At 39.6% G+C, this 15,862-nt stretch overlaps 2 protein-coding genes across 4 annotated transcripts in view; one reads left to right on the top strand and one right to left on the bottom strand.

Annotated features, from left to right (window-relative positions):
- The window catches only part of GNGT1 (G protein subunit gamma transducin 1), a 34,783-nt gene extending 19,807 nt beyond the window's left edge, over window positions 1-14,976 (bottom strand). The window contains exons 1-3 of one of the 3 annotated variants that reach the window (XM_084787573.1): window positions 2,620-2,675; window positions 1,786-1,884; window positions 804-1,559 (exon numbers count right to left, since the gene is read on the bottom strand). The gene's annotated coding sequence lies outside the window, so the exon portion shown is untranslated. Of the gene's footprint in view, window positions 1-803; window positions 1,560-1,785; window positions 1,885-2,619; window positions 2,676-14,935 lie in introns of those variants that run through there. The other 2 variants (XM_084787574.1, XM_084787575.1) reach the window with 2 other exon arrangements.
- Window positions 1,992-7,867, top strand: TFPI2 (tissue factor pathway inhibitor 2). The gene is made up of 5 exons (XM_084787571.1): window positions 1,992-2,595; window positions 2,816-2,998; window positions 4,887-5,066; window positions 6,306-6,476; window positions 7,043-7,867. The coding sequence occupies exons 1-5, from the start codon at window positions 2,508-2,510 to the stop codon at window positions 7,123-7,125; spliced, it is 705 nt and encodes a 234-aa protein (XP_084643697.1). The 5' UTR covers window positions 1,992-2,507; the 3' UTR covers window positions 7,126-7,867.
- Window positions 14,977-15,862: the final 886 nt, after the last annotated feature.

The raw sequence follows: 15,862 nt of genomic DNA on the forward strand, positions 1-15,862 counted from the left end.
CTGAAAAAAACTCTGGAGGCTCAGAAAGTAATAAAGTCCAGATCTCTCTTCTAGTAGTTCTAAGTCTATTTCCCTGACACAGCATTCAACTTAAAAAAAAAAAAAAAAAAAAAAAAAGCTGCCTGGATTCTAATGTCTTTCCAGTTTGGAGATATATGATACATTGCCATTGTACTCAGAGAGGGAACACATAAATAGTGAAAATTCCTGTTTCTAAAATTCCCCTTTCCTGATAATATGCAGAATGCAACAGGAGGGACTAATCCCTTTCTTTTCCCTAGAATGTGGGAGTAGGTGAGTCTCTTTCAGCGCCTGCTGGCTGTCTCTGTGATTCACACACTTAGCTGGCTCGTGGATCATAGTCACCTCTACCCAACTCTTACTTTGTTGAAGTTGCAGCCCTGACTTGAAATTGGCCACCTGGTCCTTGACCACAGACATAGGGGAGGGGAGAAGGGGGGAAGTGGGAGGGAAGGAGGGAGGAATAGGAGGAAACACGGGAAGGGCTAACAATCGATATGTAATATGAATAAATTAATTTAAAAAAAAAGAAATTGGCCACCTGGAAAGTATCACCATATGTAAATGAGTGAAACAAATGTCCCGCCCCTTTCTTTCTCCGGGTTTCCCCTCTCCACCATGTAAGTGGTTAAGCTTCCTCTGTGAGCTCTGACTGTTCTTAACTACTGCTGTCTAGTAGCACTGGCAGCATTTGCAGACAAGATCTGACTCCATCCTTTGACAGCAAAGAAATTGAAAACAGGACAAGTTAAAATGTGCAAAAATACCCCCAGAGTACTGACCTACTCTGAACCAGTGAGCTGTACTCTTCAGAATTTTCCAGAAGTTTGAAAGAGATCTTCTTTAAACTCCTAGTATTTTCAGGGGAAAAAAAATATCAGGGACAGTCATTCATTAGAGAATGTCTGTTGAACAAGAGGAAACTGGGCAGAAGGCAGGACCATTTATCAAGAGAGTTCTTTAAAAGTTCCACTCAAATTTCAGTGTTGACTTTGATGTTGTATAAAAAAAATGTTGGCCATAATTTAATATATCAGAAGAATTCCTGGGCTTTATTAGCTGTGCTTCTTAGGGATAGGGATATGTAGGAAGGGGTTGACGAAAACTTCAAAATCCACCAAGAAGATCTCTCTGGGTCCTTATGTTCCATTTGCCAAGATCCTCATTGTACTCAGGATGTAAAAGTGTAGTGAGCATCCTGGAAATTCCTGCGGCAGTTTCTAATTCTTCTTTATGCAAGAATAGCGAAAGTCCCATTCCACACAAAGCACTTTCATTCACAGATACAAGCCAGAAACTTTGTGGCATGGCATTTGTATGCTGGGTTTAACAATTGAACTATTAATAACACAACATAGATATATTACAAAAAAAAAGTAGTTGAGGGAAAAAAATCCACACAAACCATAAGGCACAGTGGCATGGGGGCTTCTAATGTCAGCATTAAGGAAGTGGTGGAGTAAGAAGTTTCAAGCATTTGTTGATGCTCATTCTTTGCCTCAGAGCCAATTGGAAGTCAACGTGGCCAACATTAGATCCTGTTAGAAAAAGCAATAAATAAATAAACAAATAACCAAACAAACTTTTAAAAAAATTAGAACAAACAAAACCATAAACCGAAGGAGCACTTCATTTAAAAACCTGATGCCTATGAAATATAAGAATGAGCAAAACTTAACAATGGGCACAGAAATCAAAGGTGCCAGCCAGCTGCCGTGCCTTGGCATGGCTAGTATCTCAGAAGGAGCTTCCAAAGAAAAGAACCTTTCAGAATGATGAAAACTCTCCAATTCTTCAGCAGTGAGGAGGTGGAGGCTAACATTGCAAGGCCATCCTTGACTATGTGGTGAATTCAAAGCCAGCCTAGGATCCAAGGAAAGAAGAAAAAAAGAATGTGTTGTGATTCTTGGTTAGGGTGGTGACTTCTTACAGGGAGCCATTCCACTAGCTCTACCCTTAAAACCTCCACTGAGTCCAACTTCTACTGGGTGGGGAATCCGTTTGGAATCCACTCATTGACACACAGATTTCCAACTTCAGAGTCCATGATGATGAACCAGCGTCGGTTAAGAACTATTTGTCCTTCCCCCAGGCCCCTAGCCCTCATGTTCTGTGCTCTGAGATTCTCTTTGCGGTGAAGGTGCAAGCTGTCGCATGAAGCAATCCTTAGTAGGTCATTTCCTTGTGGCTAGCTAGTTTCCCATTACTGACATCCGCACTCCACCCGCATCCCCCAGGCTGCAGGCAAAAGTTTGGGAATCAGGCTCAACTTCTCAACTCCCGGGAAATTCCTCTTAGTACACACTGTGCGCGCGCGCGGGGGCGGGATGGGCCACTGCTCCAGGCCTGAATCAGCCACAGTTTTGCGCTCCGCCCCGTCGGGGGTCCGGGGAAGGCCGTTAGCTTAAAGGCAGCTCTCCTGTGAGCTAGCGACCAGCGCTCTCTTCCCTCCGTGCACCTAGGGAGGCGCAGCTCTACGGGATACTATGGACCCCGCGACGCCCCTGCGGATATGGATCCTGCCGCTGCTCCTGGTGGTCTCTGCTCACAGTCTCGCTTCAGTATCCGCCCAAGGTATCGGACTAGCATCCCACTTACCCCTTTTTGCTGCCTCCCAAGGACCTGCTTCCTCACTAGGCTGTGCCCAGGTCCCTGCCGCTGCCAAGAGGAAATCACGCCCTGCCCTAGTTGGTTCAGAAACTTCTGTAGTGATCTCTGGGCCAGACTTTGCAGCCTCTGCCAGACTCCAAATCTGATCTTCTGCCCTGTTGTTTTCCTTCTGACCCTCTTACAGGGAATAACTTAGAGACCTGCCTTTTGCCCAGGGAAGAGGGAATCTGTCGGGCCGCCCTTCCCAGGTTCTACTATGATAGGAAGCAGCAGGAGTGCATCAAATTTATTTACGGAGGCTGCATGGGCAACGCCAACAATTTCTACACTAAAGAACTCTGTGAAGAGACTTGTGGAAGTATTGAGAGTAAGTGTTCCGCGGACCACTGGCCGCAATCAGCATCTTCAGGAAGGGGAGGAGGGTTCAGCCGATTTTCCAGGTCTAGTTGTGTCCTGTAACTGTAGCCTAAAGTTTCCAACTTGCTTAACAAGTTTCACAGGTTCGCTCCCCGCACCCCCCCCCCCCCCCGCCGCCCATTTGTAATTAGTTCTTTGAGAATTTCAGCTAATGTGTTTGGATCATTTTCACCTCGCCCCCTTTTTTACCCATCCAAATTTGTGCTCCCCACACCCACCCCCAGCCCAGAGTAGAGGTTGTGTTGTCCATATACTCTTGGATGTGTGACCTTCACTATAGAGTGGTCGCCCCATCTGGGGCTGCATTTTACAACAAAAAGCAACCAACCAAACAAAACCTAACTTTGCCCCAGCATCACCTCCTCAGTTAGGGGTGGGAATTCGTGCCCACCTCCCACCTGATTGCTTTTAAGTTTCTCCAAAGTAACTCCAAATCTATACCACTAATGGAGTTCGTCTCACGCCCGGATTCCACTGCGCCTGCGTGTCTGTATGGCCTCAGGAAAAGATGGATACGCCAATCTCAGGCCATCATAAATGCAAGTGGAGGACATCAGTGCTCTTTTATATCCCTGATCAGTCCCAGAAATACGGTCTTTGAGGCCACCGCTGCCTCCTGTCAATTACCCATCACTTGAAATACCCTTGAAGTGTGATTTAACTCACTATGCAACTTTCTTTCCCTTACCTGATTCTTGGGTTGGTGTAGACTTAGAGACAGTCAAGCCTCACAAGAGTCAACTCTCTTTCACTTTGTCATTTTATAATTATTTCTATTAAAGATGATATGGGACCGTCAACAAACGTAGGCAGGAAGAAATGTGTATTGGTGTGAATAACCTTTTACACAGAAACAATCCGAGAACAGTCTTCCTAGGGGACTTGAAAGCCATATCTCAGCTGAACCAAGCCTGCTCACACTATCAAAAGTTCACCTTCAAGTGAACAGAAAGACTTTTGGAATTTATCATTCCAGCACGAAATAAGGTTACCGTCCCCCAGTAGTTTCAGAAATTATGGTAAAGTTTTGAAAGTACTACTAAGAAGGTGGCTTTGATTTTTATTATCATTTTGTCAATTTCTTAGGTTAGCATACCAAACAGTGAGCCTCACCAGGCTCCTTCCTACACACATGCCATTGTACTTTTTCCTCCCCCCACCCCCTTTCTCACCCTCTGCCTCTTTCCGTTGGTTCTCCCCAACCCCAATAGTCACATCTTCAGCTGTCACACCACATGCACCCTGAATACCCTCTTTGCCCCTCTTGCCACGTCTAGCTTTCTTCCTTCCCTCGTTTGTCTGCCTTTCTACTTTCTTCATACACCAACTTCAGCCTAGATTCTCTATGTGAGAGGGAAAATGTGTGGTATTTGTCTTTCTCGGTGTGGCTTGCTTGGCTTCTCATGATGATCTCCAGTTTCACTCATTTCCCGAAAAACATCATGACTTTTTAGTTTCATCTGAAAAACATCCCATTGTACATTCAGCCACATTGATTTAAAAGTCTATCCGTTGTTAGACAGCTTGGGTGTCTCTGTCCTTTAGCTATTGCGAATAGTACATGAATAGAGACGTAAATGCAGGTTATTTCTTCTTGATGTGTACGCTCAGGGATGTCTACACACCTGAGTGAAAGAATCGGGTCATACAATAGGGCTGGTTCAGCTCTTGGAGGGCCTTCTCCCGATGACTACCATAGTGGCTACCCCAGTTTGCACTCTTGTCAACTGTTCCTTCTTCTTGCTCCAACACCTCACAGCACTTGTTTGTTGTTTTCTTGATAGTAGCCCAAGAAGACTACTTTGAACAGCATCTTTTATTGCCTTTCCCTTCCCCAGAAGTCCGTCCAATTTGTCGGTTAGCACTCAGAACGCAACCATGTGATAAGCCTAATACACAGTATTTCTTCAATCTGAACACCATGACATGCGAGATCCTTAAGCCTGGATTGTGCAGCATGACGAACAACGTGTTCCCTGATGAAGAGACGTGTAAGGGGTACTGTGAGCCGCATCAGAGTAAGTGGTTTTCATCCAAGTTTCCTATTAAGATTTTTTAGGCGAAAATCAAGAACTTGATATGAAATGAGTTGTTTACATGCTGGTGAGTACACAATAACGTGGTATCACGTGTGTGTGTGTGTGTGTGTGTGTGTGTGTGTGTGTGTGTGTGTAATCAAATCCAGAGTATGTTGATGTTAACAGCTACTATCCTGGAAGCATGGTGCCCTTATTTCTCCATGTGTTGGTACAAGCAGAAGGTTAAGGATGTGCAAAATTCTCCGGGCTGGACTGTGACAAAGCCATGAACAAAATGTTGCTACTTTTTCTCCTGTTTCTGGGGAACACCAATTGATCATCTCTAACTAGAAAACCTGAGATATGAAAACTTGAAAATCGGAAACTTTTAAACACCTACCTTGCTTCTCAAATGGAAATTTCCACACCTAATCTCATCTGATGGGTAACAGTGAAAAAAGCAGGCGCACTAATATTTTGCATTAAATAATTTTCAATCTCGGTTAGAAGACATAAAACTAGCTTTGTATATGAGGTAGTGGGATATGTAGGGCTAAGACTTTGGTTAAATTTCTGCGTTCTTTGGTAATTACAAATTATAACACCAAAAATATTATTTCTTTACCTCTTTCCCCCCATTTCTTTGGCCATTTCCACCAGATGAAGCAGACACACAGATTTAAAATAAAATACTTGATTCATAAAATCTTCCTTATCAAATGTTTTGGTAGAGCTCTGTTGCCTTCCTGTGTAAACATACACAAACAAGTATTGACTGTATGTAAATGTTCTAGCTGTTGGTACCAGCCCAAGAAAGTTTGTCAAAGTATGTCATGTACAGTCCTTTAAAGCTAAGTTCATCTTAGCATGTCTAGTTGTAGGTTTAATTTCTTTTTACACCCAAAGGGTAAAAGACACAGTTTTAGATGAAATTGAGTAGGAGGGGTAAGGGAAGTGTTGACTGAGGGGGAATGATATATATATATATATATATGAACTTATAATATATAAATTCATATATATATATATGAACTTAAAATTTGTATTTAATAAAAGACAGAATGATCAAAATAAAGCAGGTAAGCTTCCCCGTGGACTTAGACACACCTCTTTTTTGAATGGTTCAGTATTGTTATTCAGAATGAGGCCAATGTGGGTTTCTTCAGTGACTCCATTAACTATCAGCACCTTTTAGTTTGATGTTACACCATTTCTAATTTCTTTTTCTTTTTCATAAAGTTCCTTCCTATTGCTCCAGTCCAAAAGATGAAGGCCTGTGTTCTGCCAATGTGACACGCTATTATTTTAATACAAGAAACAAAGCCTGTGAAACCTTCACCTATACTGGCTGTGGTGGGAATGAAAATAACTTTTATTACCTGGATGATTGCGACCGTGCTTGCATTAAAGGTAGTAAACTTTTTCTTATTCACTCATCAAGCAGAGATAATGAATAATCCAAAAGGCAAGTTCTGCTTTCTATATCCATTTCACTAGTGCCAAACGGCTACTTCTAGGCTAATCCTACACACATAGCACTGGTGTGCTGACTTGGTTGGCCAGAAAGAAGTCATATACTGTCTAGCTGAGAAACACAGTCATTATAGTGAGCTCAATGAGCTAAACTGACTTTATTTATTTATATCTTATTAATTTATTTATATTACATCTCAATGGTTATCCCATCCCTTGTATCCTCTCTCCCTCCCATTTTCCCCTTACTCCCCTCCCCTATGACAGTGACTGAGGGGGATTACCTCCCCCTGTATATGCTCACAGGGTATCAAGTCTCTTCTTGGTAGCCTGCTGTCCTTCCTCTGAGTGCCACCAGACCTCCCCATCCAGGGCAGCTAACCTGACTTTATAAACAGGATAGATAAAAATGAGGCAAAATCAGAAGAATACTGGAAATGTTGATTTAAAGTGAGTGGCAGACTGAAGCCATTTGATACTATTTGTTATCTTGTTGTCTTTAGCCTCAGCGAAGCCCAAGAAAAGGAGGACAAAAAGCAGTTTCATACCCAGAAGAAGGCCCAGATTTTGGAAGCAACGTTCTTAAGCATTTCCTTATGCTTAAAGAAACAAATCATTAGTAATTTGTTCCTCTGATTTTACTTATACGCTACTTTTTTTTCAAACCTGTGTATGTTTACTCCTAACAAGCTGCTTTCCAAATGTGAAAATACAGTTTTTAATTTACTGTTCAGATGTTTAAGAGACTGAATCCTTTCAGTGTATCAGATATGAATGTGAATATGACTCACTCAAGTTCTTGGGGTGGCTAGTGCTATTTTCAGGAGATAGTGGTTACTAAAATAACAGAAGGCAATATGATTGTGCAATTTTACCATATATGAGCATTAATGGAAATGGAAAACCTATTTCATTATGAACTTAAAGGTTTGGATTAAATATTAGGCTCCAGGAGACAAGTTGCTGACTTATGAACATTTTAGTCAACCATCCCACTGGGTAATCTACTTTTCCACATATACTTCCAGATTGCAATATTGTGAAGAAGGGAAGATAACTCAAAGTTACAATTACTATTGGATGGATTAAAAAAACATTTTCCTAGAAAAAATTTACCTATGCAATTCTGTGTTTCTTTGTTTTGCCATACTTGACAAGCTAAGAATCTTCTTTGGCAGAATGTGTTGCAATATTTCCTCAGGCAAAAATGTTTTGGGGAACACAGACATTATTGAATCTTTTGTACTTTTGTATCCTGCACCAAAACACATGTATGATTTAACTTGAATTTCACAAATAAACTATTTTAAAAGTGGTTATTACAATAAGATATTCATTTTCTTTCTCTGTAAAAAAAAAAAAAAACGTACTTTTTTTTTTTTTTAGTAAATGTAACATTTAAAAGTGACTCTTTAGCAAACTTACAAGCACATCTTTGCCTGAGAAGAAACTTATCTAAAAACCTATGATGGTTATTTTGAAAACATATGTATGCTTGAAACATTGACTGCAGCAGGAAACTGGAAGCAAACCAGATGTATGAATGAGACTGACCGAGAAATTGACACATGAGGTGTGAGCAGAGTGTCTGTGTGTGTATTTTCAGAGCCAAGAATAAAGTGAAGAGAGAGGGACCAGAGAAAAAAGAACAAACACACACAACCATATGCCATGGAAAAAAATGGCATATTTAAAATAATTACCTAGAATAGGATGGAGGCAACAAAAAGCTAATGGATACGAGAAAAATTTTAGATAAATGAACCTTCTTCTGTAGTTTTACTTTGGAACATGTTATATTTTGTATAAGTTTTAACAAGCTAAAAAAAAAAAAGAGGCACTTTTGAACATTGAAAAAAATGTAGCTGAGAACCCAAGGAACTATTGAACAGTAAAATAAGTACACAGAACATCTAGTCTCAATTTCAGAACCAGTCTATGCCCATAAATCCTTGGCAGTATACAACCTAAGGATCTAAGAATTCTAAAGAAATCAGAGAAAGTATTGAAAAGTACTCTAGTTGCAATTAGTTATTACTAAACAGTGTTGCTATTCTTAACCTGCATTGTATAGGATGCTTTATTACACTATGTATTTAATAAAACTGGAGACTTCTTTGGAGTCAAGTTTTATAGTTTCAAGAGAAAAAGCATACTTTTTTTTTAAAAAAGAAATCTTAAAAAACTTAAGTTTTCATTGGAAATATTATTATAAACACAGACTCCATGAATTTTGAGGATGCTTTTCCCCTTCTTCCCCTAAAACTCCAAAAGCAGTGACAACTCCGTTGTGCTAAGCACACTTGCTCATCTCTCTTATTCTCCTCATAATATACTGTATTATCAAGAATCAGAATGCTTAGAAGTCCCCAAACCCAAGTCGGACACAGGAACTATCCAGAGGAAACTGGGCCACATGATGTATAATTCAGGAAGCAGCCAGTGGCTGATGAATTGTGTAAGTAGCTCACGCAAAAGGAGACGGTATGAGCATCAAAGTTCTTAGGCGATCATGGGCTCAGATCAGTCTATGGACACACATCTGTTGATCCCTGGTCACAGGTAGAACCACAGCCATTCTAAAAGCTCAGGCCTCTGCCACTTCATTAAAAACACGCCCAACATAACCACTGTTTGCCAATTAAACACTGAAAGTGAGGTAACTTTAAGTTCAAAAATGAAAGAAAATTAAACTGGCCATGAAACTTCTTCCAGGCAGAGGGAAATTCCTTCCTAGCACTCATTGTCAGCCTGAGAAAAATTCCCCTGTTGTGTTTTTACCAGACAGACTTACTAAATGATTGTCTCCTTCTGTAACACAAGATGCACATGCTTACACAGACACGCAGGCACATACAAACAAAAGGCATGCGGTGCTTATTTAAAATATTCTGTGTCATGACTCCCATCCCCTTTATCACAAACATTGTAACAGCCATGCAAACTGAAACAGCCAGGGCTTCAAATCCCCTGTGCAGTGCTTCCTCCAGGTGTTCATCTGGCTTCCAAGCCTTGTAGACCAACAGCTAATGGTCTTATCCAGTAAGGGACTGTCTGTTCTGGGGCTGTAAAAAATCTCCGAGATGGTGCAATGGGGAATAAATGTCGAAAATGACCCTGAAGAGGAGATGTAAGATAAACTCACTTGAACAATGTCTGTTGGTCCTCTTTCAACCTGGTGAGCACCATTATGGTGACAAGAATTGATCCTTACAGGCTTCTGCTTCTTTGAAAATGTGTCTTTTGAAAATGAGAAAACATATGAAAGTGTCAAGTTCTACTTTAGGAGTGTCTGTGTACTATGATACGCCAGTACACGGAGATAAGCAAGCAGAGAATCACAGTCATTCAGGATAATTTCCTTTCCCTTTAGTGACATAGTCACTCACAATTATTTATCAAGTATATGCAATTAATTTTGTTATGACCGTTCTTTTCTTATGCTGTGAAAACCAAAACAATCCCATCCCCTTCCTGCTGAGGCTTCCTCTAAATCCAATTATTCGCACTAACACCAGGGTACTTTCACAGAAAAGAAAAGCTGATCATGTTATTCATTTGTTAAAACTGTAATGTTATTATATTACATTAAATCACTGTGTATGTGTGTGCTGTACATACACTTCATGAGTGTTTACATGTGTGCATGCAAGTGAGTGTATGTGTAGGACATATGTGTCCTACGTTATAGACATATATTAGAGGTTGACATCACATGTCTTTCTTGATCAGTCTCCAGCTTACTTTTTTGAGAGAGCATCTTTTAGAGAGGTACATTAGTTTGAATAGCCTGACTGGCCAATGAGCTCCAGAGATCCACCTGTGTGTGCGTACACACACACACACACACACACACACACGCACACGCACACGCACACGCACACACACACACACACACACACACACACGCGTTCTGGCTTTACAGATATGTGCTACTTCACACAGCTTTAGGATGGGTCCTGGGACCTGAACTCAAGTCTTTATGCTCGCACAGCCAGCAGTTACCCACCAGCCACCTCCCCTACCTATTTTTCCTATTAAATCTTTATACTAGCCCCCAGGACATTACTGTATTGCTTATGAGTAGAGCATCCTGTATCTGAGACCCATATTCTCAGTCCTAGCATTATAAACACATATTCTCAATTAGTCTATATAGAATGCGGTTTTCACATTTTTTTGTATGTTTATGTGCTCCATATCCAGGAGGTTTGATACAGGGAGCTGGAGATGGCATTTACATATGTGCATTAATCCTGACAGTTCAGTCTGTGACATGATGGTGCCAGTAAAGATGCATATGGTGAACAATGACGCTGAAAGGTTAGGATGGACACTTGGTAAATCATTGAGAAACATGCTTTCCTGCTTTACTATATGTTTTGTCTTTGAAGACTTCTCCTTCTTTCATGGAAACATCTCATAAACTGAGTCTTCCTTGAATTGTCAAAATAGTCCTAGACCTCTTCAAACAGGTTTAATCATTGATCCTAAGAAGTTGGCCAACTGCACCAATTTTTAGTTACACTCATGCTGCATTGAATTATTTTCCTAACAGTTCTATTGAGGAATATGGTTTTCATGCAAACTTAATAGATTTTTTTCAGTTTTCAAATGTATTAGCATGTTCCCAGTATAATATGTAGAAAATAAAAGATAAAAATAAAAATGAAGCAATACAGAATTTGACCAAGTGATTAATAAGCACATTTCTGTTTTCTTGAGGTAAAAGTCATTGAGTAAAGAGCCACATGACTTTGTCAGTTTATACTGATAAATGATATTGGTTTGTTTCCAACTACAATTGTTCAAATATGACATATACAGTGGGTATAACAAAAATGAATCACTTCCTTGTGATAAAGTGGATTTTTAATCTGTGGTTGACTGATGTTTCCAAAATTATTACAGAGGTTAAGCTTATGTCTATATGAATTTAAGATGTACAGCCAAATATTTTCATACAGATATCCTGAAATAATGACCATAGGGGAATCAACTTACCATATGTGTCACATTTCATTGTTAACTTTTTTTTTTCTGGTAAGAACACCTAAAATCAGTGTCTCAGCCAATTTTCAATGCATAATCTTACTAAATGTAATCCTTTTGTCATATATTGCAATCATCGTGGGCTTGTTTACCCCACCTAACTGCAAGTTAGCATTCTCTATTTAAACGTTTTCCATTTCCATCCCTTTACCCCTGCTAATCAGTGTTTGAATTTTGTTTATATTGCCAGTTGCCAATATAAGTGTGATCATGTAGTATTTTTCTTTCTATATATATCCTTGCCTTATGTACTCTAAGGCCACCCATTCTGTTGCAGCTAGCAGCATCTCCATTTCCAGAGCTGAATATGATATACGATTGATTGACAGGTAGATAGATAGATAGATAGATAGATAGATAGATAGATAGATAGAGACAGAGATACATAGATGAAAGATGGATAGATAGATAGATAGATAGATAGATAGATAGATAGAAAGATGATAGATAGATGATAGATGATAGACAGACAGACAGAAATATATTTACAATTTCCTTGATCATCAGTTAACAGACACTTGTATCATTTCCACAGATTAGCCGCTGGGCACTATGCTGCAGTGAACAGCAGCATACAGATGTGTCTGTGTGGTACTTTGGTCCTTTTCCTCTGAGAGCATGCCCAGAAGAAGGATTACTGACAGTTATATTTTCAGAGCCTCCATCATGTTCTCCACAATGATTTCAGAAACACACATTTCTAAGGTGTGTTGGGGTTCCCTTTTCTTTGCCTTTTCCATGACCTTAGCATTTCTGGACGTATAGGTGATAGCTAAGAGATGGGAATGTGGTAATGCTTCATTGTGGTTTTTGATTGTCATGCCCTGGAAAAGCAATCTGGAACATCTTTTCATTTTATTGCTGACTGTTTTATAGCTTCTTTGGGAAAATATTTGTCCAGAGTTTTTGCTTGTTTCAGTTTTTCTATTGAGTTATACATTCTCCCATGTGGTTTGGACACTAACCCATAGCAGATATGTGACACACACCGAGTCTCTCCCATCTCACAGGACGGATTCCCATTTGTCTATTGTTTCCTTTGCTGTGCATACATGTTTTAATGTGATCTAGCCCTGATCGTCCAACTCACTCCTCTTTTACTTTTGCTGAAAACATTGCTGAGTCCAGCTCCAAAGACGTCACCCACCCTGCATTTCTCCTCAGAGTTGTATAGCTTTGTATACGTGTGTGTATATGTTCATGTGTGTGTGTGTGTGTGTGTGTGTGTGTGTGTGTGTGTGTGTGTGTGTGTGTGTGTGTGTGCTCGCGCACAGGCACAAGAGCACCAATGCATATGTATCTGTGTGTATAGAAGCCAAAGACTGGTTGCAGATGTCTTCCTTAATCTATGTCTGTCATATTTTTAGAGACAAATTCTCTCATTGAACCTGGAGGTCACCAGGTCCTCTAAACTGGCTGTCCAGCAGACTCCAGGGATCTTCCTGTCTGTGTCTCGCCAAAATACAGATTATAGACACATGCCACCATGCACCTAGTTTTTAGGCAGATGCTGGGGTCTCACTCAGGTTCTTAGCCTTGCCAGGAAAGTCCTTTACTCACTGAGCCATCTCCTCATCCCTGGGTTTTTTAATTTTTTAATATTAGGTTCTTAATCTATCCTGAGTAAATTTTACCAGGATCTAGTTTTATTCTTTTTTATGTAGATGTATGTTTTCCCTGTTCTATTTATTGAAAGAACTGTTCCTTTCACACTGAGTCCTCCTGATAAGCTTGGTCACAATTAATTGATTATGTAGTACTTTTTTTTTCTTTGCTGTGTGCTTTATTATATTGGTTTGACTTTTATCTAGTTTTATGACAATTATTTTTATGCTACAACTTAAAGGCCAGAAATGTGATACCTATAATTTTGACTCTTCTCTCAAAATTGTTTTTTAATAAAGTCACTGCTTAAAAATTCACTGAAATTTTGATATGCATCTATATATCACCTCGAGTAGCATAGATATTTTAGCTATATTAATTATTCTAGTTTACAAGCACAAAGTATCTTTCTACTGATTCCTATCTGCTTTAATCTATATTTCATAGTTTTAAGTATACAGACCTTTAGATTTATTTGTGAAATTTTAAAATTGTTTTTTTCATGTTTGTTTAAAAACTAGATCTTCATTAATACCTGCACCTATACGTTAAATCACAAATTTTCTCTTCTTTCTGTTACAAGTCAGACCTGAAAATACCTTCCTTCACTTCCAACTTACTTTCTTCCAGCTATCAAATTCTGCTTTGGTTCCACAGCAAAGGGCATGTTAGCTTAGATCTATTTTTTTTCTATTTATTTTTCTCTCATACAATACACCCCAACCACAGCCTCCCCTCCCCCCTCTTCTCCCAGTTTCTCCACCGTCTCCCCTCTCCCCCAGATTCACTGCTCCTCCATTTCCCTTCAGGAAAGAGCAGATCTCCCAGGGATATCAACTGAACTCCACATAACAAGATGCAATAAGACCAGGCACACACAACACACAAATCCTCATACCAAGGCTGGATGATGAAACCCAGTGGGAGGAAAAGGATCCCACAAGCAGGTAAAAGAGTCAGAGACATTCTTGCTGTTAGGAGACCCCTGACCCCATCCCCCTCCCCAAAAAACCCTGAGCTAAACAGCCACATCAGAGGCAACCTAGGCAGAGAGCCTAGGCCAGACCCATGCGGGCTCTGTGATTGACGCTTCTATCTCTTTGAGCCCCTATGACCTTTGCTTAGTTGGCTCTGTTAAATTTATTTTTTGATGTAATATTTGATGATATTAATAAGATTACTGTCCTGCTTTGGTGCATTCCTGCCCCCCCCTCTCTCTCACATGTGTGTGTGTGTGTGTGTGTGTGTGTGTGTGTGTGTGTGTATGTGTTTGTGTGTGTGTTTACCAACAGACTTATGTAATATAACTCATAGTTGCAGCAGTCTATTTCATACTAATAAAAATTTGCACGCACTCTCTCCTCTTTACCTGCTCTTCCCTTCACACTATACTCACCGAAGTCACAATTTCCGAGTACTTTTGTAATATATCTATTAACATTATTTAGCCACAGTTACTTTAATAGTTTGGTCTTTGAGTTTAATAGTAGAATAATAATTGACTTACCTACCAGATACAGTAATAATTATATCTTAAATAATAATGACATTAAAATGTATCAAAAAGTTAAAAAAAGAATTATTTATTGTGTATATATATCTTTGCCTACCATATTAGTCAGGGTTCTCTAGAGTCACAGAACTTATGGAACAAATATCTATCTATCTATCTATCTATTCATATATATATTCACATATATTCATATATATCTATATATGAAATTATTGGAATGACTTACGGTCTGCAGTCCAACTAATCCAACAATAGCTAGCTGTGAATGACAAGTCCAAGAATCCAGTAGTTTCTCAGTCCCACAAAGCTGGATGCCTTGGCTGCTCGTCTGTATATGCCGGAGTCTTGAAGAAGTAGGCTGCAACACCAGTGAAGGGATGAATATGAGAGCAGGAGGAGGGCAAGCAGGTAAAGAAGATTGTAACCTTTCTTCTTTCGTTACCTTTATATAGGCTTCCAGCAGAAGGCGTGGCCCAGATTAAAGGCGTGTCTTCATGCCTCCAGATCCAGAGCACACAGGCGTGTGCTCCATTTCGGGACTGTAGTTCATTTCAGATATGGTCAAGTTGACAACCAGCAACAGCCTTCATACTACGTCTGCAGAATCAATCACAGCGATAGACTATATCGAGCAATTGAATGATAAAAACTGCACGGTCATTGGAACAGATGCACAGAAAGTATTTGTAGATATCAATAGCCTGTCATACAAATTTTCAGCCAGTAATTATCGAAGGAAATTTTTCAGTGAATAAAATCCATTTATGCAAAGTTCACAGAAAAAAGAAACCAAGCAGAAAACAGACACCTTTTCATCTAAGACTTGATTCAAGTTTTTCTATTCATGTATGATTTCTGAAGTATTAGTGCATTTACTCAGAAGATATCTAAGTTTTTATTAAAAAAAAAAAAAAGGAAGTGGCTTTAGTCATGATCACAGATGTCATGAACTTATATTTATAAAACTCTAGAGGTTGCCAAAATCCCTTTTAGATTTTAGAAGTCACTAAAGTAGAAAGATACAAATCTCACACAGTAAAATCAGTTACATTTCTTTACACCAGTGAGCCTGTAAAACAAAGAATAAAGATTATAATCACTAAAACTGTAGAAACAAACATAAAAGCCCTCTAAGAAACCGATTTGAGAATGG

The sequence above is a fragment of the Acomys minous genome (assembly GCF_964271855.1).
Source record: "Acomys minous genome assembly, chromosome: 6".
Lineage (NCBI taxonomy): Eukaryota > Metazoa > Chordata > Mammalia > Rodentia > Muridae > Acomys > Acomys minous.

What these genes read in the sequence shown, in the direction of transcription:
- TFPI2 (XM_084787571.1), top strand. Translation starts at nt 2,508, where the DNA reads ATGGACCCCGCGACGCCCCTGCGGATATGGATCCTGCCGCTGCTCCTG. An exon ending in CGCTTCAGTATCCGCCCAAG is followed by an intron (nt 2,596 to 2,815) that starts GTATCGGACTAG and finishes ACCCTCTTACAG; the next exon opens with GGAATAACTTAGAGACCTGC. An exon ending in GACTTGTGGAAGTATTGAGA is followed by an intron (nt 2,999 to 4,886) that starts GTAAGTGTTCCG and finishes TCCCTTCCCCAG; the next exon opens with AAGTCCGTCCAATTTGTCGG.